The sequence below is a fragment of the Astyanax mexicanus genome, chromosome 25 (genome assembly GCF_023375975.1).
Source record: "Astyanax mexicanus isolate ESR-SI-001 chromosome 25, AstMex3_surface, whole genome shotgun sequence".
Taxonomy (NCBI): Eukaryota; Metazoa; Chordata; class Actinopteri; order Characiformes; family Acestrorhamphidae; genus Astyanax; species Astyanax mexicanus.
Window position 1 is genome coordinate 24,056,653 of NC_064432.1, and position 25,943 is coordinate 24,082,595.

Genomic DNA, 25,943 nt, shown 5'->3' on the forward strand with positions numbered 1-25,943 from the left:
TGACATGTCCCACAGAAGCTATAGAACACTGTACTGTCAATGAGTTCTGTTTCTGGATGCTGTTGCTGGATGCTGCCACTGACTGCTGCCATTGTATTCTGTTTCTGGATGCTGTCACTGAGTTATGTCACTGGGTGCTGCCAGTAAGATCTGTCATTGGATGCTGCCACTGGATGCTGTCACTGTGTGCTGCCACTGTGTTCTGTTTCTAGATGCTGTCAATGAGTTCTGTTTCTGGATGCTGCCACTGTGTTCTTTTGCTGGGTGCTGCCACTGAGTTCTGTTTGCGGGTGCTGCCACTGTGTTCTGTTTGTGGGTGCTGTCACTGAGTGCTGTCTCTGGATGCTGTCACTGGGTGCCGTCACTGGATGCTGACACTGTGTTCTGTTTCTGGATGCTGTCACTGTCACTTTTGCAGGGTGCTGCCACAGAGGTGTTGTCACTGGATGCTGTCACTAAGTTCTGTTTCTGGATGCTGTAACTGGGAGCTGCCATTGAGGTCTGTTTTTGGATGCTGTCACTGAATTTGTATGCTGGGTGCTGCCACAAGGTGCTTCCACAGAGATGTTGTCACTTGGTGCAGTGCCTAGGTGCTGTCACTGGGTGCTGTTCTGTTTCTAGATGCTGCCACTGTGTTCTGTTTCTGGATGCGGTCACTGGATGCTACCACTAAGATCTGCCACTGTATGCGGTCACTGAGTTATGTGGCTGGGTGCTGCCACTTGGGGCTGTCACTTGATGTCGCCACTGAGTTCTGCCACTAAGTGCTGTAACTTGATTTTGTCACTGGGTGCTGCCACTAAATGCTGTCACTGGGTGCTGTGTTTAATGAACCAGCATGTGTCCTGACACACAGGTTATTTTATGTAACACTCAGTCAATCTAAAGCATGAAGCCAGCATGAGGACCTGCCACAGAGTGAGCTCTTACACAAAGCTACAGGACAGTCACTTCACGTTAGCGATAAGACAGGGCCTGACTGTGAGCATGCCATCGCTCTGATTGGCTGCCTGCTTTGATGGGCGGCTCGTGTTTCTGACTGTATTCCCCTGTTTGTGATTGGGTTTGTGATTTGGGAGATAAATGTTGAGCATTAGAACAGAACCGGACTGGAGGGAGCGTTAGTGATTGGGTGGAACTGACCTGAATACAGGGCAGAGCAGATACAGGAATGTAGGACGGCAGTTTGGGCACAGGCGGCATTCATCAACACAGGCTATGGGTCTCAAAGTGTGCCACTGTAAAAAGGCAGGCCTGGCTCAGGCTGGAGGATGACAAGCTAACTGGATCACAGAACTCATGGATCATCACATATGGGTCCTTTACAAGTTAAAACACGTACTTATGGATTCTGTGTTATGCCAGTCCTTCAGTTGTTGCGACGTTCACACTACATGGCTGATCAGAGACATGGGGTCACAAATTACACGATTTCTCACTGTGGGAAATTTTGTCACGATAACACACCTGAATTAAACACACACGAAAACTAGCGACACCATTCAAAGAATCTCTATAGAAGAGAATACGCACTTAAAGTGAGTCCAAAATGAACGGGTTTATATGAAGCAACTGAGCAAAATCTGAATTTATAAATGTCTGATCAGTTTTATACTGAAATATGTACTTATATCCTTAAACACAGAACATTGTTAAATCTTTCAGTACCGCAGACATCATTTTTTATCGCTTTGAACCCCAGTTATACGCAGAACATGCTCTACCTGTATATTCAGGATCAGCTCGCCAACCAATCAGCTCACATTAGCAGTAATGCTAGTGCTTTATAGTTTAAAACCTGTTTTTTTTTTTTAGATAAACTGAAGTATACGGGACACATTCTTAATTTTTTTTTAGTAAAATATATTATTCTACTTTCTTTAAATACAGAAATATTCAGAACAATTAGTTCATATTATTTTTAATTTAAAGTTTTATCTTTTAGCTCCATTCAGAATATGAAATACTAAGTCATTGTTTTAAGATACTATATTAGCATATGAGATACTAAGTCATAATTTTAATATATGAGATACTAAGTCATCATTTTAAGATACTACATTAGAATATGAGATACTAAGTCATCATTTTGAGATAATACATTAGAATATGAGATACTAAGTCATTATTTTGAGATACTACATTAGTATGAGATACTAAATAATTGTCTTGAGATACCACATTAGATTATGAGGTACTACATTAGCATATGAGATACGAAGTCATCATTTTAAGATAATACATTAGTATGATATACTAAGTCATTATTTTGAGATACATTAGTTTAAGATACTAAGTCATTATTTTGAGATACATTAGTTTAAGATACTAAGTCATTATTTTGAGACACTACATCATTTTAAGCTACTACATTAATATGAGATACTATGTCACTTTGAAATATAACATTAGTATGAGATACTAAGCCATTATTTTGAGATACTATATTAGCATATGCCATACTAAGTTATTATTTTTAGATACTACATTAGAATTTGAGATACTAAATCATAGTTTTGAGATACTATCTCATTATTCTGAAACAGAAAATCATTTTTTTTTTAATTAATTTTTAAGTGATTATTTTAAGGTATTATCTCATTGTTTGGAGATGGTCCATGCTAGTAGCCTTTTTTATTTATTAAGATTTTATTTCTGCTGCAGTTGAGAATGAGACTGGCGGTGTCTGAGTGAGTCTGATTCTGTAGAGAACTTGTTTTTAAGTTGCACAACAACATAAAAAGCTGTAAAGTGATTTAAAGTGACGTTACTGTGAGATACCGAGCTTTTTGGGGGGTGAGGGACGGAATACAGCAGAAATTAGAGCACTTAAGATGTCGTCTATTTTTGGACAGCAGCCATTATTTGTCTCGGAGGAGCTGAGCGATTTTCTCTGAACGTGTTCTTTAAAAGGAAATAGCCTACATAACACTGACACCGAGCAAATACGCCCTGAAAACTCCCTCAGTCATCTCTCACACACACACACACACACACACACACACACACACACACACACACTTTATCTGCAGTTAAAAAGCTTTCTCTGCATTTTTTACTTAAACTTCACAAATAGACATTTTAAAATTATTATCATTATCAGAACAGAATGCAGAATTATTATGCATTTTTAATTATTTTGACTATTCATCACATTTATTAGACTTTAGACTTAACAGAAATCATATTTTTTCACCTTAATCGCCTTTATATTGTCACTTTTTGACTGGTTTCTGCCAGGACAATTTTAGTGAAACGTGTTTGAGCAAGAGTCAGAAGTTTGGACTCATTAAATTCAGAGTTTTTTCATTATTTTTAAATGTTCAGCATTGTAGATTAATATCCAACTATCCAAACTATGAACAAACACATTGAAATCATTTAGTAATCAAAAAATATATTGGTTTATATTTTAGATTCTTTAAAATAGTTTCTCAGTCAGTTTAATGAGTTGGCCTCATCTGGAATTAATGTTTTCAGTTAACAGCTGTGCCTCATCAAGAGTTAATTACTCGAATTTCTGGCCTCTTGCAGTTTTTCTCGGTTGCTTTGGAGCGTTTCTCACATCATAATTGAATTTCTGATGTTCAATTTGCACATCATCTAGTAACTTGTCACAAAAGCCATTTCTCATTTATTTAACTAAAACAGCAAATTATATCGTACAACTGTCCGCTGTTTCCTGAATTATCAATCGCTTCTGTCATACAGATCACAATATACTATACGTAACTCTGCTAAACTGGCTTACCCTTCATTAGTTCACTGCATACGTCCTTATATTCAAATTTAAGTTTGACTCTCTAACTATAAACTTTACCATAAAATATAATTATTAGATAATCCTTCAGAGATTATTATTATTTTTTATTTTTTTTAAGTTAAAATACACATTTTAGTAACACATTACCCCATCTGAAACATTTGAAACATTCTACAACAGGAAGTCACATCTACAACAGGAAGTGACATCATCAGCTGGTTCTTCTGAAGATCATGGGAAGACCAAAGTTCCTCCAAAGTTTCCTCATTAGTTTTTCTGTATATTTGATCTTGTTGTAACTCTGACGGAGGAGCTCAATCTCAACACTCAGTCCTGTTACCTAAATTAATCCGTACATCTTTTTTGTTTATTTTTAAAATACAGATTTCGAGAAAAATAATTAGAATATGCTCAGTGTCCTCATGCTATTAGCATAGCCGCCATTTAGCTATTTTTCTTGTTTTTTTTGCTAATTCTATGCTAAAAACTCATTCCTGTTACTTTCAGTCCTGTTACTCATAGCCTAAAAGGTAACAGAAGTGTGTATTTTTCTCATAAATCTCAATTTTTTGAACATGCAATGAAACATTTCTTTAAAATAAAGACTTTTTAGAGAGAAAATCAAAGTAATTAGTGAACTTGCTTTTTTAAACATGCTTTTTTTATTTAAAGCTGCTGAGTTTCATCAGTACATGTTTTGAATAGTTAAATATATATGTTATTAGATTCAAAGTAGAAAAAAAAGATAAAGTTATTTTAATAATATGAATAATATGAAAAAAAAAGCTAAAAAAAAATAAGTTAATTCAGTAATATGGCCCATGTTTTCTTTCATAGGCTGCCGCTGGATGGCGCTGTTGCCCAGATTGTTTCCCAGGTGTGGCTCTGAGTGTGTGTGCGCGCGCGTGCGCGTGTGTATGTGTGTAAATGCCACGAGCGCCTGCTGAGAGAGAGAGGCAGCACTGCTACAGTCTCTCTCTCTGAGTGTGTGTAGTGGGGAGAGTGTGTGTATGGTGTGGCAGTGGCTGGTACTCAGTGGCGGGTACTCAGTGGCTGGTTGGTTGGCGGGTTGGGATAATGTACGGGGATGGAGAGGGCAGCGTGTGGGAGCGCGTGGGGCGGCCCCGGCGGGACTGCATGTGTTACCTGGGACCCCCGACCACCCTCGTGCCCATGTAAGGATTTTACCTGCCACTGTCAGGACCGTCATCCGGTACTAACGTAACCAGGGTAACTCAAGACTTCCTTTACAGCTGCTGAGAGACTTTACATTTTGTATTATGGGCTGTTTATTGTTGTTTGTCATTAGTATTAGTAGTTGTTTTATTGTTTTGTTGTAAATGCATGCTTTTAGATGATCTGTGCATACAGTGCTCTAGCTTATACTGGTAGCCAAGCTATAAGAAAGCTGCTTAAACTTGTAGACCAGTATGTGTTTTTGCTGGTTTTTGATGGTCAAGGTAGTAAAACATATCCTGAGTCTGGTCATGATCTTCATACTGGCCTTAAGCTGGTCTTTGATGGTCAAGGAAACTAGTAGCACATTGTGTTTTTTGTTTGGGTCATGATAATCAACAGGTTGACCAGATTACTAATACTGGTGGTCATGCTGGTTGACCAGTACTGGTAAGAAAGCTGCTTAAACTGGGAGACCATTTTGATTTGTTTTTGTTATTTTCTACTAATTGATATGTCTGGTATGCTTCATTGTTTTCCAATGGTCTAAACTGGTCTTTGATAGTCAAGATAGTAAAATATACTCTGATTCTGGTCATGATCTTCATACTGGTTGACTAGCTTGGCCAGTTTGCATTCAGATGGTCTTAAACTGGTCTTAAACTTAAACTGGATGGTCAAGGTAACTAGTAGCCCATTGTGTTTTGTTTGGGTTGTGATGGTCAATGGGTTGACCAGATTACCCAAACTGGTGGTCATTCTGATTGACCAGTTTGGTCAGGTTGTTAAGTAACAGTGGTAGACCAGCTGAACCTTCAAATGCATGCAAAAAACTATACTGTTTTTTTTCCATACTGGTTGATCAGCTTGGCCTATTTGCTTTGGTTTTTGGAGCCAGAGTTTGGTCAACATTTTGGTGACACTTTTTTTAAACCAATAAAATACATTATGTCCCTTCTGGGTCTCCAGAGAAACATGATATTTGTAGCATTAAAAACATTTAAATACAGAACTTTTATTGTTTGTGTATTAGGCTGTTTATTATTTGTCATAGAGTGACAGTACGTAGAAGAGTACTATCACAATAGTACTAAATAATATTAAGATATTTCAGGGTATTTTTGCAAGAAAAATGTTCTTTGCGATATAAAAACAGATTTTTAACTAGAAATAAAATAAGTAAAAAGGTAAAACAGGAAATAAAATAAATAAAAAGCTAAGATGTAAAAATGAGTTGAGAGTAGTTAAATGTAATGTAATAATATAACCTTTGTATTAAATTTACTGAGCTATATTGATTACAATACTCCTGTAAACACTTATAAATCAAACCATTTACATTTAAGTACTACATTTCTGATAATTATTCAGATTAACTTGTAAAATTGTGTGAAATGTGAGGTAAAAGCGCTAAATAAAGCCATGATGTAATCAGAGCTGAACGGTTGGTGATTGATGATGAGTAACATAACGGTAGTTCTGGGTAAACTAGCTGGAGATAATGTAGAAAACTGAATGGATTTTAAGGGAAATTCTGCAGTTAAAGGGTAAATAAACCTTCTGATTTTAGCTGAGTGCGCCCTTAGCTTAAATTAAATAAATTACAAAAAAGTAGTTTGAGAAAGGCACTGGGTGATGTATGGGTTTAGGGGCAAGGCAGGAGGGAGAGCTGATTGGCTGAGCTTAATACCAGAGTACACGGAAACATCATTCTTATTCTGTTGAACCTTAGAGGGCGCTGCAGAGGCAGAAATTACCACAATTAAAGCGCTTTTTTAAAGATTAGAGAAGGTTTATAAAAAATGTAAGCAGAACTGGTATGTTTTACAACTTTTAAGTAACACATTTCAGTTATTAATGAAAAGAAAATATGGTTTAGGGCTTTTAGTGTCTCTTTAAAGGGAATATCTGAGTATCAGAGAGCTGATAGAGTTGTGTGTGTTTAGTGGAGGCTGTGTGTGGTGTTGTGTAGGGGGTGTGGGGGGAGATGGAGTAAAGCGGAGTCACTTCAGCTCAGCGTCTCCCGGCTGCTTGTGGTGGAGAAGCCTCCGGGCCACGGCTCGCTGTTTTTACTCAAATGCCACCAGCGATACAAGCTGTAGCACAAATTCACTATAAAATCTTACATTCAGGATCTGTGCGAGGCTGTGCTCTAGCAGAAATACTTATTTAAGTATTATGAAAACCTCTGGAATATAATCAAGAGGAAGATGGATGATCACAAGCCATCAAACCACCAAACTGAACTGCTTGAATTTTTGCACCAGGAGTAAAGCAGCATAAAGTTATCCAAAAGCAGTGTGTAAGACTGGTGGAGGAGAACATGATACCAAGATGCATGATTAAAACTGTGATTAAAAACCACCAGGGTTATTCCACCAAACATTGGTTTCTAAACTCTGAAATCTTTATGAATATGAACTTTATTTCTTTGCATTATTTGAGGTCTTAAAGCTCTGCATCTTTTTTCGTTTTCTGCAAATAAATGCTCTAAATGACAATATTTTTGTTTGGAACAAAAATGTGTGACTTTGCTATCGTAACCACAGGAAAAGTACACCTTGCACGGCTCGAAACACAGAAAAGGCATGTACTAATTCTCTTAATTGGTCAAGGGTGTGGTTAATTTTGGGCGTAACGTGAAATAAACCAATCAGAGTGTCTCCTAAAAATGATGAGTTTCTTTGATTTTACCAAATTGAAGACCCCTGGAATTTAATCAAGAGGAAGATGGATGATCACACGAACATGATGCCAAGATGCATGAAAAAACTGTGATTAAAAACCAGGGTTAACTGTTAGCTAGCTATATTGTGAATATTCTGTGATCTTCATTCCCATAACCCCCCTGACCTTCTGCTCTTCTTCTTTCCCAGCGGTATGCGGAAGTCTCCTGACGTCAGCCCGAGACGGCTGTCCGACATCAGCCCCCAGCTCCGGCAGCTGAAGTACCTGGTAGTGGACGAGTCCATCAAGGAGGACCTGAAGTCGTCCCGCTCTGTGGAGGACATCAACAGCGCGTCTATTGAGGAGAGGATCCTGAGAATAACCGGTTATTATGGGTACCAGCCCTGGAAATCCGTCTACAACAGTAAGCAGCCTGTCTCCTTTTATTCACTGTTTTCATACACTACCTGCATTAGTACCAACTTTATCAATATAAAACATACCTGTCTTACATACAAGTCTTCCGTTTTGGACGGGAAACTACCGTATTTTACCCCTCTTACCCGCTGTCCTGCTGTATTACTGTTTTCCCGTACATTTCCTGTATTATATTATAAGAAAAACATTATTGATGAGGAGACAGGACACTGGCCGCTGTGTGAATGGCAAATCTCTTAACGCCAATCAATCATGGTGCCGGTTCAAGGATGAAGTTCCGCCTCTTACAAGAAGCAGCCAATCAGCTTGCTGGTTTTGTGAACTAGAAACTAGATTAGTCAGTGAACTAGTGGGGAAGCCCCTTAGGACTAATATTTATTAATATTTCTTAAAAAAATTGTTTTAGTGTGTCATGAAATGTAAAAAAACAATTTAGAAACAAGTAAATGGTTTACATTATTACATCGTTACATGAAATCCATTGTTGACGTACTGTTTTGCATACTTTACTGAGGAGTGGATTTATTCTGATCATCTAATTGTAGTAGGTGGTTATTTTAGATTTCTTGTAAATCTGTCTCAAAATGTAAAGGGATACTGAACTCAATTGGGCTGGTGGGATGGCTCTAAGCGGGCGGTGGAAATTTTCCCTTATTTTTAAATCCAGAACTTGACAGGTATGCTAAAATACACAAAAATGCAAAAAAAAAAAAATCTACTGAATGTAATAGAGCAAAAGTTCCTATAATTTTTATATTGGAGAAATATTAATCTCAGATGTAGATGTTTCTTACCAGTTTACATTAGCATCTCTAGGTGATTTCAAGTGTTCAGTTAGCATCATTGGCATAGGAACCATTGGAGATGGGGTGGATGTGTCCCACTCGTTCTTAGAAACTATGGGATCTACTAAAATGGGATCTTCCTCGCTGTTTCTATGAACAGAAGCATAGAAATAAGCTTCAAAGACTTTCTGAGAATATGCAGAATATGCTCTTTGATGAGTTGCAAGCCTATGAATATAAGGGCTCCGGCAGCAATGGCTTCACCTTAAACAACGGAGTGTAATTTTTATTAGAACCAAAAACAACCACCTGAAAAAGATGGAAAGAGCACGTTTCTAGTATTTGCTGTTATCGTACACTGGAGTTTTTAGCAGGTGTCTACTCCTTTTTTTTTTTTTTTTTTTTTTCTTTCAAGCAACATTTGGTCCTGATGCTTTAGAAATCGCTGAATCAAGCTCTTCACCTCCTTCACTTTTTTTTGCTGATTTTTGCTGACTCCATCCTCAGCTCAAATTTGAAAAAGGCTTAAAAAAGTGAGGAGCAGTTTGTTGGGAGGGGCACTGGGTGATATATGGGTTTAGGGGCAGGGCAGAAGGGACAGCCGATTGTCTGAGTGTGCTTTTGATAACAGTGAGATGCAGATGGTTGGACGTCAGCAGAGGGGGTGGTATTATTGATTGACTGATTTGCATCATTCTTTTAATATTATCTTTCAATATCTAACCAGCTAACAGCTTCAGACAGTTTTAGTTGAGTTATTCTTTTACCTTTTTATTTATTTTATTTATTTGGTCGATTTATTTATCTATTTTTTTTGTTTTACCTTTTAGCCATTTTATTTTATTCATTTAATTAATTTCATCCTTTTATTTTTTAAATACGTTTTTAACTTATTATTATTATTATTATTATTATTATTATTTATTTATTTTAGACCTCTTTCTTTTAATTGTGTTTATATTTTATTATTCTGATTAGTTATCTCTTATCTTATCTTATATTGTTTGCTTGTTTTTATAATTAAAACCTATTTTTTAGTCTCTTTAATTTTGTTTAAAAATGGTTAAAAATTAGGGTTACCCTCAATGTAGAGGCGGAAAATACCAAATACCAAAATAAAAGCGTTTTTTTAAGGGTCAGGAAATGTTTATAAAAAAATAAGCAGGACTGGTATATTTCATTACTTCTAAGGAACATATTTCAGCTTTTAATGAACAAAATAATGGTTTAGGGTTTAGTGGGTCTTTAATAAGTGACGATAGCCTTACTTGTATAGTTTGATTTTAACCTGGTTTAAAATCTCTCAGTAAAGTCTATCAGTATCGTCTTCTCAGGGTTTGGATGTTGAACTGCTATCCACTATATCTCTTAAAATCTCTTTAAAAGCAGAAACATTTATCGCACTATAAAAGAAAAATCCATTTACTACAAACCCTATTTTACTCAGAGTGGCAGCAGCTCTCCTGTAGCGCTGTGTTGGGCTGACACTGATACCCCACTGATGTGTTTCCTCCCAGTGCTTCACTTCATCAACACTATAGAGAGACTGCTGCCTCCATCCTGACTCTGTGTACGCCTCTTTTGTGTGGCTGCTCCCAGCAGATAAAAGAACTGTAACAGCGAGTGGGATGTGCAGTGTTTGCCCAAACAAGCACAGCCTGACGGTTCTGAGCTGTGGATCAACACCAGGCCTCGGATACAATAAGCCAAACACTGCACATCAACAATTTATACTGTATATCAGAATAGATCAACAAGCAGATCAAACTAATGTCTAAAAAAATAGTGGTGTCAATCGATTAAATGTTTTTTAAAAATAATTTTATTTTTTAAATTTACATTGGGACCCTATCACTAGTGATGCCTCAACACCAAAAGGGTGAAGACTAGCACATGCCTCCTCCGATACATGTGAAGTCAGAGACTTTTTGAGCTGCTCATGAAACATTACCGAGTAGCATCGCAGCGCTAACGCTCGGAGGAAAGCGCAGCGACTCGGTTCTGATACATCAGCTCACAGACGCAGCCTTGTGCTGATCCACATCACCCTTGGAGTGATGAGGGGAAAGAGCGCCATCTACAATATAGGCTAGGATTCCTGTAGCAAATATGGACACTGTATCATCTAACTGTAACACTAGAGCATTAATAAGCAGCAGGTTATAAACATAGATAACTGATGGTAATCACAGCAGCCCTGTAACAGTTCATAAGCTGAAAATGCTCCTTTCCCTTCGAGCTTCTTAAACTGGCAGTTTAAAAGTTTCTGTAACATCTTTCTTTGTAAATATGTCATGTTATATAACGTGGACAACTGTGGCTTATATTCATACGTACAAATTATTTTTTCTAGTGGGTGCGGCTTACATTCCGGTGCGCTCAAAATGCTCAAAATGCTGCTCATCCCACAAATACACATTTCTTACAAATTTTTCTTTTTAGTTTCATTTCTCTGTTTAAATGAGAAATGAACAAACTTTCCAACAGTATAAGATTTATTACGCAGAAGCATTGTTAGGATTGTTTCCTTATTTTTGTGCTATGTTTTGTTTTGTTTTTCTTCCAGGCCTCAGTGTTGTAGGCTGTAAGAGCAAGTTACCTTTATTCTCTATATATAATCATCATTCTTGTGCTACCACAGGATTTGAGCTGTTTCAGTTCTTTATAATAATTTAAACCTGCAATACTTTTTTACAGTTGAGGAAATGAAAAGATTATTGTTTAATTAAAACGTATACAACTTGACTCAATCACCACATCTTTTTTCTCATTAAGAAGAAAGATAGTTAAGGATATAAAGTGTATATATAGACAGTTATTTAATGTTGTGTGCAGCGTTCGTTAGTGGTCTTCAGAGACCCGTATGGAGTTCTGGCTCAGAGCTCCTGCGTCTCCCTGAGCTTATTAAACTAAACCACAGACACAGTTGTCTTACTGGGGAAGATCTGCTAAAGCTCAGACTAAAGCTCCACACTGATTATCTCAGATGGTTGCCATGTTCACAGAAGCGTGGAGCGAGTCTGGACCATATCACCAGTACCGAGCAGCCGTGTCGACCCGGTGCGTTCTTACAGGCCGGTTCTGTTCTTTATAACAGGAAATCTCTTGTAGATGTTTGGTTTTCCAAAACTAAAAACTAGTTTTAATTCATTTTTACAGCAATTTGTTTGTTTTTGCACATTTAATACAAGTACAGTACAGTAAAAGACCGATAATTGTACTTTGATAGTACAGGTGCATTTAACAAATTAGAGTATCATTTAAAAAATTGCTCTATTTCAGCAATTCAGATCCAAATGTGAAACTCATATATTATACAGATGTATTAAACACAGAGTGATCTATTTTAAGTGTTTATTTATTTTATTGTTGTTAATTATGGCTTACAGCCAGTTAAAAACCTAAAAATCAGTGTCTGTTATAGAAAATTTGAATGTTATAGTGTGCGAAGTCCTGCTGGAAAATGAAATCTGCATCTCCATAAAAGTAACATGCCTCTTATAGTGAGCTATAGGCGAGCCATGAACTGTGCACCATGTAGCTTTATTTAGGGCAGTGTGTCGGTGTGTCTTTGCTATCGTAACGTTGAGAAAAGTACACCTTGCCACGTCTCGAAACGCGAAAAAGTCATGTACTTATTCTCTTAATTAATCATGGGTGTGGTTAATTTTGGTTAATTAGAGTGTCACTTGCTCATCATTCCCTTTAAGAGCCAGGTGCGATCTGACTTTGGCGGATTGCTATTTTAACGGCGCAGCTACCTGAATGTAGAAAACGCTTCTCAGTAGACCTGCTTGTTTAAAGAGCAATATTATTTTATTTAGTTTTCTGTTTTTATTGTTGATGTAAATGTTGGGTTTGTCACTGCCAAGATAGCAATGAACGTCTGACTGTTGACGTCTGTCTAGGTTGTATTCAGTCAGTGGAGCACCTGTGTTTTCTGTTGCCAAGACAGCACTACACCATTAGTGAAGATATATTCAGAAGCACTGTTGCTATTTGAACGACTCAAACGGAAGGTGTGAAAATAGACTATTGGCAGGGTGTAAGATAGCAATGAACATCGCAAAGAGCCTTAAGAGAGTGACTACTGTCTGTTAAATTAAGTATTTTTCACATTGAATTCCAGCTCATTGGTGCTCTGTAGCTAAAAGCAGATTAAAAAAAAAAAATATATATATATATATATATATATGGCACTGCCACTATGATCGGTAAAACCACTGGTTCGAATCTCGGTCATGCAGCTTGCATGAATTAGTACATGCCTTTTGTTTCGAGACGCACATGTTGTACTTTTCCTGTCATTATGATAGCAAAGACACACTGACACGCCCTAAATCAAACTTGATAAAATAATCAAAATTGATGAAATAGGGCCCTTAATGCATCAAGGCTTTTTAATGTATCTAGTGGTTAATAAAGAGCCAAATGGTTCAGTTTTGACCAAAATAGTAAAATCCTTAACCACAGCTCTACAGTAACAGAATAACAGTGTGCATCACAGCCTGACAGCATTCATTACACTTTCAGTAGCAACCCACCCCCATGACTTACATCTGTCACATCAGTCTCCTCCAGCTGTCAATCAAACTGCAGCCCGGCTACTGATATAACACTTACCCACCGTCTGCGCCGGGATGATCTCTCTGAGGACACCGTGTCGTAACTCTCAGTGGGAAACCATTAGTATTAGAGCTTAGATCTTTAATTTATTCAGTTCAGGCCATAAATATCAGAATTCTGTCCAAAATATTAATTTTGTGATGTATCTAGGGCTGCAGCTATCGATTATTTTTGTAATCGGATAAAACATTTTTGCATGGTTAAAAAGCCATTAAAAAGACACAAGAGAAAACAAGACATTTTACTTAATAATGAATGACCAATCGGTTTCCTTGTTTAGATAAGTTATATTTTTAAATATTTTGCAAATAAAAATAAACAAAACACAATAAAAAAAATAAATACCACAAATAAAAAATACATTTAATTACATTACTTAAAATAAATTATACTTGTAAGTATAAGATATAGAGTTTTAATCAATAAAAAAGGCATAAACATTGGCTTTGTGTTGTGCATCTTAGCTTCTGAACAGCAGAGACATTGCCAGATCTGCCAGTGTTGGATAAGCGCTGCATTCTTTTACCAGCAAGCCAAATATATATAAATGTTCTCCAAAATATATCAGAACCTGTGAAAGAATTGTGACAATACTTTATCTGAGGAGCTCCTGCTGCTGTTTCTCACTGTATGAGTGTTTTTATTTGAGTAAAATAGAAAAACAACAGCAAACAGCAATTATTCACTTTGAAAATAGACAAATGGAGCTACGCAATCCATCCACAGCTCCGTTAAAGCTCCAGAATCGGTCATGGGTATAGAATCAAAATCATTTATAAGTAAAAAAAAAAAACGAGGTGCAAATAAACTTCAAACTTTTAACTTACTATTGCTTAGGTGTTCCTTTATAGTCTGGATCACTCCACTATTCATTTATTATGTAAGCAATTACAGTGTGTGTTTGAGGCAGAGTCTTTTACTTTTATATGTCTGGTTGTATTCAGACTCAGTATATCAGGTCCAGTAAATAGGTCAGGTTAACGTCGGGAGTGAAATATATATATATATTTCTCTCTCTCTTTTTCGCTCAGAGCTGAAACATCTTCTATATTTTATAATAAAGGTTCAGAATTCAGAGACGGTTCCCGCTGCTCCCAGACTCATCGATAAGGTGTTTCAGCTGGAAAACGAGCAGATGGAGCTCAATACAGCCCATAAGAACACCGTCACACACTCTAAACACACACACACTTATATCAAATATACATGCTGAGGGGTTCTGGAGTCCTGCAGCGTTGACTCGACTCTAAATCCGCTGTATAGCCGCGGCAGAAACCTAAAATATGCATGAATCCAGCAGACGCTCATTTATGTTTAAGAGTAAACCTAAAATACCACGTACCAGGTCATGTGATGCTGTGTAAACAAGTCTTATGTAACAGCGAGAAAGTGGAGAAAGTGTGAGAAGTAGAGGAAGCAGAGTGTTTATATTACTCTGGGTTACTTTCACTACATTCACAGCAAGTGAAAGTGGTCTAAATCCAATTTTTCACTGTATTTGGAAATGTGATCCGTGCTGATGTATCCAGGGTAATGTCAGCATACCACCAAGAAGGACTAACCACATCCAACAGGATTAACTGTGGACGCTGTAAGAGGAAGCTGTCTGAAAGGGATGTTCGGGTGCTAACCCGGATTGTATACAAAAAACATCAAATCACGGCAGAATTCAATGTGCACCTCAACTCTCCTGTTTCCACCAGAACTGTCCGTCACCACAATCAATTACTGTGCTCTAAAACCAGGTGTTTCAGTTTCATTGTCCAACCCCTGTATCTGACATCTGTCTGAACAGTCTACGCTTTGTAACTGATGCACATGCACAAAACAGCAGCGCTTCACATGAAGTTTCAGTTTCATCTTTGCCGGAATCTCAGAAGCTATGAATGCGATCAGGCTGCAGTTGAACCTATAACGGAGAATTTGCTCAAACCTCACTGTAAATCTCCTTTAAACTGTTTTACCTCCTTACACTGTTGCTGTTTATTTCCTTGCCTTTATTGTTTCAATTAAAACTGATGCAAGAAATTCAAGTAATTAACTGAACTTGACGAGTTCAGCACAGCTGTTAACTGAAAGCCTGAATTCCAGGTGACTCTACCTCATAAAGCTGACTGAGAAAATCCAGCTAAGATGTGCAGACCTGATCTTCTAACAAGAGTTGCTACTTTGAAGAATCTAAAAAATATAAAATAATGAAAAAATCTTTGATAAACACTAGAGTCATTCTGAGACAGAAGGCTACATGGTTTGATGGTGTCTGTGGCAGCCTGTGTTAAGTGAGGTGAGCTGTATTATTTATTAAAGGAGGTGCAGAAAGGCACCCAGCTGCTGTGACTCTCTGATGTTTCTCTGTGAATCTGAGAGTCAGATCTGATCCAGCTTCACTTTCAGTCTGATAAACTGGTTATACTGGTTTCCAGTGCAGTGCAATAGAAAATAAATTATTTTTCAGGCTCAACTGTCTTTACTGATACTGAAGCATCTGCTATAAATGATTCAGTAACTGCAGATATTGATTCAGTATCTGCTTTAAATGCTTTAATATCTGCTATAAATTATTCAGTAACTAAAGTAATTGATTCTTTATGTAAATGATTCAGTAACTATAATTATTGAGCCAGGATCTGCTATAAATGATTCAGTAGCTGCTATAATGATTCAGTATGTACTGTACATGATTCTGTATCTGCTTTAAATGATTCAGCAACTTTTAAAATTATTCACAGAATTCACATAGTATTGTATAGTATAGCATAGTATCTAGTATAATTTTATAAACAATTAAATATCTGCTAAAATGCTAACATATGTATCTGTATCTACTACAAATGATTGTTTCAGCTTGAGAATGATTCAGTATCTGCCATAAATGATTCAGTAACTAAAATATTTAAAACTACATTTATTGATTCAGTATCTGCTATAATGAATCAGTAACCGCTGTACCTGGTGCTGTACCATTTAATCATTACTATAAATGATTCTATATCTGCCATTACTGATCACTGATCTGCTTTTCATGATTCAGTAAATTTTTAATTAATTCACAATCTAGTGCAATGCTATGAATGACGATTGAATATCTGCTAAAATTGTAACGTGTAAGTTATCTGTATCTACTTTAAATGATTCTATATCTAATACATGATTCTTTTTAAGCTTTAAGTGATTCAGTATCTGCCATAAATGATTCAGTAACTGCAGATATGGATTCAGTTTCAGTTTCTGATTTGATCCTTACCATAAATGATTCTGTATCTGCCATTATTGATTCCGTTTCTGTTTTAAATGATTCAGAAACGTTTAAAAGTGATTCATAAACTAGTATAATGCTATGAATGATATGCTAAAAATGATTACATATCTGTATCTATTACAAATGATTCTGTATCTAATACAAAATATTCTGATTCTGCTTAAATGGTTCAGTATCTACCATAAATGATTCAGTAACTACAATTAACGATTCAGTATCTGCTATAATGATTCAGTAGCTACTATACATGCTTTTATGTGCCATTATTGATTCCGTATCTGTTTTAAATGATTCAGTAAGGTTTAAAATTATTCAGAATTTAGTATTATGCTATAAATGATTGAATATTGATTCAGTAACTGCAGATATTGATTTAGTATGAGCTTTAAGTACCTGCCATAATGATTCAGTACCTGCTATAATGACTTATTACTGTTATAATGATTCAGTACCTGCTATAATGACTTATTACTGTTATAATGATTCAGTACCTGCTATAATGACTCATTAACTGTTAAAATGATTTAGTAACTGCTATAATGATCCAGTAAGTTTTTAAATGATTTAGAATCTAGTATAATTCTATGAATGATTACATATCTGCTATAATGATTGAATATATATCTACTTTATATGATTCAGTAACTGCTACAATGATTTAGTAATAATGATCCGGTAACAGCTATAATGATTCAGTAACTGCTATAATGATTCAGTAACTGCTATAATGATTCAGTAATTGCTATAATGATTCAGTAATTGCTATAATGATTCAGTAACTGCTATAATGATTCAGTAACTGCTGTAATGATTCAGTAACTGCAATAATGATTCAGTAACTGATATAATGATTCAGTGCCTGCTATAATGATTCAGTAACTGCTGTAATGATTCACTAACTGCAATAATGATTTGGTAAGAGCTATAATGATTCAGTAACTGAAATAATGATTCAGTAACAGCTGTAATGATTCAGTAACTGCAATAATGATTCAGTAACTGATATAATGATTCAGTAACTGCTATAATGATTCAGTAACTGCTGTAATGATTCAGTAACTGCTGTAATGATTCAGTAACTGCAACAATGATTCAGTAACTGCTGTAATGATTCAGTAACTGATATAATGATTCAGTAACTGCTGTAATGATTCAGTAACTGCAATAATGATTCAGTACCTGCTATAATGATTCAGTAACTGATATAATGATTCAGTAACTGCTGTAATGATTCAGTAACTGCAATAATGATTCAGTAACTGCTGTAATGATTCATTACCTGCTATAATGATTCAGTAACTGATATAATGATTCAGTACCTGCTGTAATGATTCACTAACTGCAATAATGATTCGGTAACAGCTATAATGATTCAGTAACTGATATAATGATTCAGTAACTGATATAATGGTTCAGTAACTGATATAACGATTCAGTAACTGATATAATGATTCAGTAACTGCAATAATGATTCAGTAACAGCTATAATGATTCAGTAACTGATATAATGATTCAGTAACTGCAATAATGATTCAGTAACAGCTATAATGATTCAGTAACTGATATAATGATTCAGTAACTGATATAATGGTTCAGTAACTGATATAACGATTCAGTAACTGATATAATGATTCAGTAACTGCAATAATGATTCAGTAACAGCTATAATGATTCAGTAACTGCAATAATGATTCAGTAACAGCTATAATGATTCAGTAACTGCCATAATGATTCGGTAACAGCTATAATGATTCAGTAACTGTTACAAATTATTAAGTATCTGCTATAAATGATATAAAAAGTGGTATTTATGATTCAGCGACAATGAGCTATGAATCTTATATGCAATTTATGTTGTTTCTGGGTGAGGAACTGAAGTATGAGTCTACATAATGACCTAAATGATTAATAAGAGCTACATAGGGTGCCAGTGTTTCTATATTAGTGGAGCTGCTGTGTGTTGTATTAACATATTATGCCACAGGCATCTTCCCAGCTTTCCTCCAGAGGCCCTGTGGAGTTCATATATAGCAGCCTGTGGAATTTAGACTACATACATTAGTTTCTACTAATCTCAAAGAGGAAAACATGGTATATATAGATCTAATGGACTTGGAGATAGGGAGAATGCGTCTCACACACACTCACACTCATGAATACACACTTTTATCGTAAAGCTGCAGCTGTTTCACCTTCTTTGCTCGTTCTTCCTTGTAATGGAAATCCAGTAAACAGCTTTCACCTGCCTGCTCTCACCTCTCTACCCGTCCTCTCTCTCTCTGCGTCTCTGCCGTGTACCTGGACGTAATTAAAGCCGGTGTTTAATCTCAGCGCTGTGTGAGGTTTGTGAGTGCTGTTTGTGAAGATGAATAATAGCGCTGTAAATGGGAACAGACAGGGTGAGTTTGTTTGAAGCAGTCCTGAATGATTAATGGAAGAAACAGAACACAGATGAAAGTCAATATGCAGAAACAGATTACAAAGAATGTTCTCCATTAATGTTGTGTTGAAAGTGTAAGACTAACGTGTCTTGTGGAGGAAGGAGAATAAAGAGCTTAACCTAAATAACCAGATACCCATCTTCAGAGTGCACCTTTCAGGCCATATAGTAGAGTAGCTATTAGCAAAGCAACACAGCAGAGCTAACAAACATCACTAACCTAGTTTTGGATAAGCAGATTTGAAGTTTAAATGTCTCTCAACTTTTAGATGCCTTATTTTCAGGTTTTCTCTTCTTTTACAGCTATTAAGTGGATCAAAAAAAACTTTGATTCCAAACCGAACTCTTAGACAGATAAAGTTACATATCAAAGCAAATCCATCAACTTATTATGTTCTTAATGAAATGAAGAATAAACATAATTAAACAATTTTTAGTTCTATTATTTCATAAATTTTTGATGTTTTACGTTTGTTGCCCTGATATCGTTTTCAGTATCGGTATTAACATATTTAGGCAGGTATCATATCGAAAGTCATAATCTTGGTATCGTGACAGTACTGAAAAGTGATGGCAATCACAATCGCAATACGTAACCCATGATAACGATGATATCACAATACTCAGATTTCTGCGATACTTGATATATAGATACTTCACTGCATCTGTGTTACTGAAGATAATGGAGCTGCCACTATGATCGGTAGATCACTGGTTTGAATCCCAGTCATGCAGTCATCCCAGTCATGCAGCTTGACATCTTGCGTCTGTGAGCTGTTGTATCGGAACCGAGTCGCTGCGCTGAAAAGAGACGGAGTCTGATTTCACATGTATCGGAAAGGGCTGTGCTAGTCTTCACCCTCCTTGTGTTGTGTAGTGATGGGGGATATACAGCTAAGTAGCAGCTGAATGGGTGGGACAATTGGCCTAACTAATTTGGAAGAAAAATGGAAGAAAATTAGAAATAAATAAATTTAAAAAAGTGTTATTTGAGTGTTACACAATCTCCATCTGCTTCTGTCATTCTGTTCCTCTACAGATCAGCTCTGAAGAGATTTAAATGGTCAGTATGGGGAGGCTGTAGAAATGCTATGACGATATTACTCATAATTTCAGACTTACTGTAATGATAATTTCAGATAAAGCAGATGTACATATGATTTATGTCACATTTTCTGAACTGGGAACCTTAAAGCGCCACATTTTGTCGCACTGACCAGCCCAAATTAACCCCCCCCCAGACCCCCGGGCGGTTTCCCCATGCCATGCAGTGCATTACTCCACGCTCTGCTGGCTACACTGCTGGCTTCCCCTGACCTAGCAGATGACCTGTCATGAGCATCAGAAGCTATTAGCTCTAAGAGCCACGTGTTCAATAAAAACAGGCTAGAAATATATTAAAATAATCTGTTTTAACATACGGAGCTGTCGGATTTCATTAAAGCACTTTAGCTTTTTAAATGAACACATGCAGGGTGTTAAACGAGCCTCAGCTTTGATTGGATATCCGCAAAACTAAATTTTGGACTTTTTTTGGATGTTTGTTGATGTAAAAGTTGGGTTTGTGCACTGCTGTGTGTTCATGTGTGCATTGTGCCTGTGTTGCCAAGATAGCAATGAGCGTCTGACTGTTGATGTCTTGTCTAGGTTGTATTCAGTCAGTGGTGCACTGATTGTGTTTTCCATTGCCATGATACAGCAGCCATTTGCCAGAAATTTAAACAATGCTGAAGTTGAAGGAGTGAAAAAAGACTGTTGACTGCAGACTTTGAGTCCAGAAATGTCCGATTTATATATTAACGACTTCTGCTTTTATATGCTATAAGTTTTAGAGCCCTTTTTTGTGGTAGAAGATGATAAAGTTTGGTTTGTTTGCCCGGCAACACTGGTCCATTTACTCTTCTACTCTTCTCCAGTCTCACCCTGTGCTTCTGTCCCCGGACTCACGCTGGGTTCTGGTCCAGAGTGTTGGACTATCGATTTTCTCATCTGAACTTCTCCCCGCTGCTGCTCTTTAAATGAGGTCAGTTCAGCCCCGGTGGATCTGCCCCTTCTCACACTGTCTCTCTCTACTGTTATTAACTGAACCAGAACAAGAGCACACCTTCAGAACCGAACCCACATCTCTCCTCCATGCTGCTGATGATACCGCTGAGATATTATACTGTACAGAATTTACTGTCCGGAAGACAGTGCACCTAATTTTTTTAGCATTTTACTGCTGAATATTATGTAATACTGTATCAATTTTAGTTTATACTAGTAAAGATTGGTGTCAGAAGTGGTTCATTTGGTGTTGTAGATAAACACCACTCACTAGAGGGCAGTGTTGTACTCTGTAGTTCAAATTCCACTGTTCTGATTGGATAAGAAGTACACTTTTCTTTTACTCAGATTTGATAAATATAATGATTTTTGTACTGGTGTACTTGTCATCTTCCTAAAATAGTTTTTTAGCCTAAATTATCTAGTCATGATGGTAAATGGCCAACTTGTGGTAAAATCTCCTAAATCCACAATTAATTTAAGATTAATTTGATTCCACCTTTTTCGTATAACGGCTAAGGCAAGAGTGTGATTTAAGCTAATTTATTTTTCCTAATCAAAATAAAATGTGACTAGGTTAAAATCACTAAACTAAACTCAATTACATAAAGTAGAAATGCTTTACTTTTTTGGGCTGTTAAAATGTTAACAAGTGAAAATGTGAACTCTTTTCTGTTTTTTCAATTAATATTTTTCAAATAATAAATGAATAATGGTATGGTATATGGTATATCGCCAAAGTGATATTTTTTTCAGATTTTCCTAAATGGTCAATGCAAATTTCAAGTCATGACCCACAAACCTTCCAATCGTAACAGTAATTTTAAATTTTAATAAAAAACTCGAAATGCACTGTTCCAAATTATTATGCACAACCTTTTAAAGAACTGCAAATTATAATTTTTTTAATTCGCAGCAATAAGTGATCACATTTACTAAAATCAAAAGCTTCAGTTTTCCTGAAATGTCTTGTTTTTCTACCCTGTTCAAGGTACTGCACTATTTCACGCTTTTCAGCAGCAGAGAGAATCTTTTCTCTTTCCCATATTGCTTGAAACCTGTGGCCTGCTTAATAATGTGGAACAGTGCATTTTAATTTTTTAATTAAATAAAACTTAATGGTTCATAATTGTACACATGAAATTATACTGACTGTCATTTGCATTGACTGTTTAGGAAATATGGGAAAAATATCATTTGCATAATAATTTGAAGCATGGTGTTGTAAAGGTACAACCAGCGGTTGCAGGACCTCATTAACATTAGTAACGTCGGGCTGTTAAAGTTTCTGTAATGAAGACACCAGGCCTTCTGTCGTTGGTCGTCTTCATCACAAAAGCAGGACTCATTACTGAAGATGACCCACTGCCACATTGTTTCTGTTTCTGTCTTTCATCTACCGTCTTAATCATCTTCAGAAGACTCTCAGGGCTTTTGAAACAGAAACAACTCTACATTTGTTACAGATCCAAAATCCAGTAATATCCCTCCTCAGCTCAGGGATTATGTGTTTTCTGCATGACGAAAAGTGAGCTGTGCTGTTTGTAGTGGAGATGTAATCAGAGGAAACCTTGTTGACCTTCGTGAATCAGGCCGTAGTATTATATCACTCCACAGAATACTGAGCTCTGCTAATGATGGAGTTCTGATCAACCTTCCTGAAAGAGGATACAAGTGTTTATTACACTAGTACATCTCAAAAAAATAGAGTATCATTGAAAAGTTATTTTATTTCAGTAATTGAAAATGTGAAACTCATATATTATATGGATGTATTAAACACAGAGTGATCTATTTTAAATGTTTATTTATTTTATTGTTGATGATTATGAAGCTTACAGCCAATAAAACCCCCAAAATCAGTGTCTCAGGAAATTAGAATATTATATAATTAAGACCAATTGGTACTTTTGCCAGTGTGGGCAGCGTGCCAAGTCCTGCTGAAAAATGAAATCCGCATCACTGATTGGTGGAAACTTCACACTAGACCTCGAGCAGTTTGGACTGTGTGTCTCTCCACTCTTCCTCCAGACTCTGCTCCCTTGATTTACTTTAAATGAAATGTAAAATGTACTGATGATCAGTGATGGTTTGGAGAGACATGTCTGTCATCTGCTGCTGTTGATCCACTGTGTTTTATTATCAAGTCTAAAGTCAGTGCAGTTTTGTTTTCCCACAAAATCTTACAGCTTCCCTCTGCTGATGACAACTATTATGAAGATGCATTTCATGGATTTCATTTTCCAGCAGGATTTGGCACACTGCCCACGCTTTTTTGTGTCATTTCAGCCATTTCTCATTTTGCTCTAAATGACGATATTTGAATTTTAAGAAATTTGAGAATTGTTGTCTGTAGTTTATAGAATAAAACAACAATGTTCATTTTACCCAAACATAAACCTATAAACAGCTAAATCTATTACTGAAATAAAGAAACTGTTTGATGATATTCTATTTTTTTTTAGATGCACTAGTATATGCTTTATGCTGATGTGGTATTTTACTGTTTTAAAGTATTGAGATACTTTTCTAATGTTAGCATACCGTGCAGCACCAGATCTGGGTATTATGTAAAAAGATAAAAACACATTGTTGAGGACGAGCAGGCAGTAAAAAAGCGTTTTTCCTGCATTATTCAGTGTGTATTCAGCGCGCTCAGTTCTACTAAAGCTGCCAGAGCCAAATATAGCAGGCAGTCCTCAGAATGCTGACCACGTACGTTCCCTGCCTCCCTTACAGCTGCCTGTTTCTGTAATATGCATAAAAATACAGAATTTAATACTCCTAAAATTCCATTTCCACTCAAAATATAGTCGCCCGGTCCGCCTCCGACGCGCAGCCCCCACTGAAGTGATGTAAGAGTGAGGAAAATGACAGTATGCTCATTACCCATCAGGCCGTGGGTGGGAGGAGCGGCGGTGAAGGCCGTGACTGGATGAATGGTGGGACTGGAGCTTTATATAGCTTTATCGGTAACACTTTGCAATAAGTGTTGACTAACTAACATGAATTAATGCATTAGTTACCATGAATAAGACATGTGGTAATACATTACCAATGCTTAAGTAATGTAAATTACTTAAAAAAGGGAACTACTGCATTAATTAATGCTATTTTCACATTCTAACTAACGTTAGAAAAAAAAAAGCATTTGTTAAGATGAACAATAAAACTCATACACTGATAACACTTATGCAGTGGTAGTTACCAGTTACTTGTTTTATTTGCTGATGTCAGTTAACTAAAATTTATCTTCTGTTTTATATTTGCAGAAAATGAGAAATGGCTGAAATAACAAAAAAGATGTAAACCTTTCAGACCTCAAATAATGCAAAGAAAACAAGTTCATATTCATAAAGTTTTAAGAGTTCATAAATCAATATTCTGATATAAAAACAATAATCCTGTTTTTTAATCACAGTTTTTATGCATCTTTGCATCATGTTCTCCTCCACCAGTCTTACACACTGCTTTTGGATAACTTTATGCTGCTTTACTCCTGGTGCAAAATAAATTCAAGCAGTTCAGTTTGGTGGTTTGATGGTTTGTGATCATCCATCTTCCTCTAGATTATATTCCAGAGGTTTTTAATTTGGTAAAATCAAAGGAACTGTTTATTAAATTGTGTGAAATTTGATTATTTAGGTGTATTTTATCCTCTTGAGTAACACATACGTCTGTTGTGGATGATAAATGGTAAGTTTTGAAACATTAGCATGCTGTTTTATACAGTATATTAAAGTGTTATAAACACTGGGGGATGGTACTGAGCAGCATGTTGGAAACGCTGGCAGTAAGTGCTGTGTGGGTGTGTTTTTATGTGGCTGGTTTGGATCGCATGTAAAAGTGTGTGTGTGTGTGTGTGTGTGTGTGTGTGTCTGTGGGAGATGGCTGTGGGCTGGGTACTGATTTGCTGTCCAGACATTATGAACAGATTCAACACTGATCTTCTGAATCCTGATTTTATTCGATTTCCAATTTGATTAGGGCTGCACGATATTGGAAAAAAATTATATCGCAGATGTTCTTTTTTTGGTGATATATATTGCGATATTAAACAATGTAGGGCCCATGACATCACCAGCCCCGCCCCCTCCCGCTTGCTGTCTCGCGTCTGGACCAATCAAGAGCTGAGTCAGCGCTGAACTCAACTCAAAACCCGAGGAAAACAGCAAAACAACAGTAATCAGCCCTTTAATCAGGCATTTAAATGGCTTTTTAAATGATAAATAAGAGCGTTTGTTTTTCTGGGATTCAAAGTGTGAATTCAGCTGTAACTGGAAATATCTGCGCTGCAAAAAACTGTGCTGGACTGAGGTGCACAGCTTTCAACACGTGCTCATGTTTACAAGCACGTGCCCAACCAAGTGGATGATGGAGGCCATGCGGTTACCTTGTGTTTACTCCTGCCCCTCCTCTTTAACGCTTCTCAGGCAGCAGCAGCCTGTCACTCAAACAGACACAGAGACAGCGCTGTGTATCTACTTCTTCTCTTAAGAATCAGACACTGCAACATTACGTGTTTGATTTTTATTGCCTTAAGTGACATCACACATCCTATGATGTGACTATTGCGCATGCGATGCACATCACGATGACGATGCTCAAACGATATATCGTGCAGCCTTAAATTGGATATTGATTCATTCATTTATGCAATAATACAAAAAAGTACCAGAAGTCAGAAGTTTTGGACACAGCTTTTCTCTCTCCTTCAGTATTTTTTTTCTTTCTTTTTATGAT

The 25,943-nt window shown here is 36.6% G+C and overlaps 2 protein-coding genes across 2 annotated transcripts in view; both read left to right on the forward strand.

Annotated features, from left to right (window-relative positions):
* fam184b (family with sequence similarity 184 member B) overlaps window positions 1–25,943 on the forward strand; it is a 276,012-nt gene that overhangs the window by 135,885 nt on the left and 114,184 nt on the right. The gene's annotated exons all lie outside the window — the stretch shown is intronic.
* Window positions 4,725–25,943, forward strand: part of slc35f3b (solute carrier family 35 member F3b) — an 83,758-nt gene continuing 62,539 nt past the window's right edge. Inside the window, exons 1-2 of the mRNA XM_049472169.1 lie at window positions 4,725–4,938; window positions 7,816–8,030. Of these exons, the coding sequence (XP_049328126.1) occupies window positions 4,841–4,938; window positions 7,816–8,030 (313 nt within the window). The 5' untranslated portion in view covers window positions 4,725–4,840. The remainder of the gene's footprint in view (window positions 4,939–7,815; window positions 8,031–25,943) is intronic.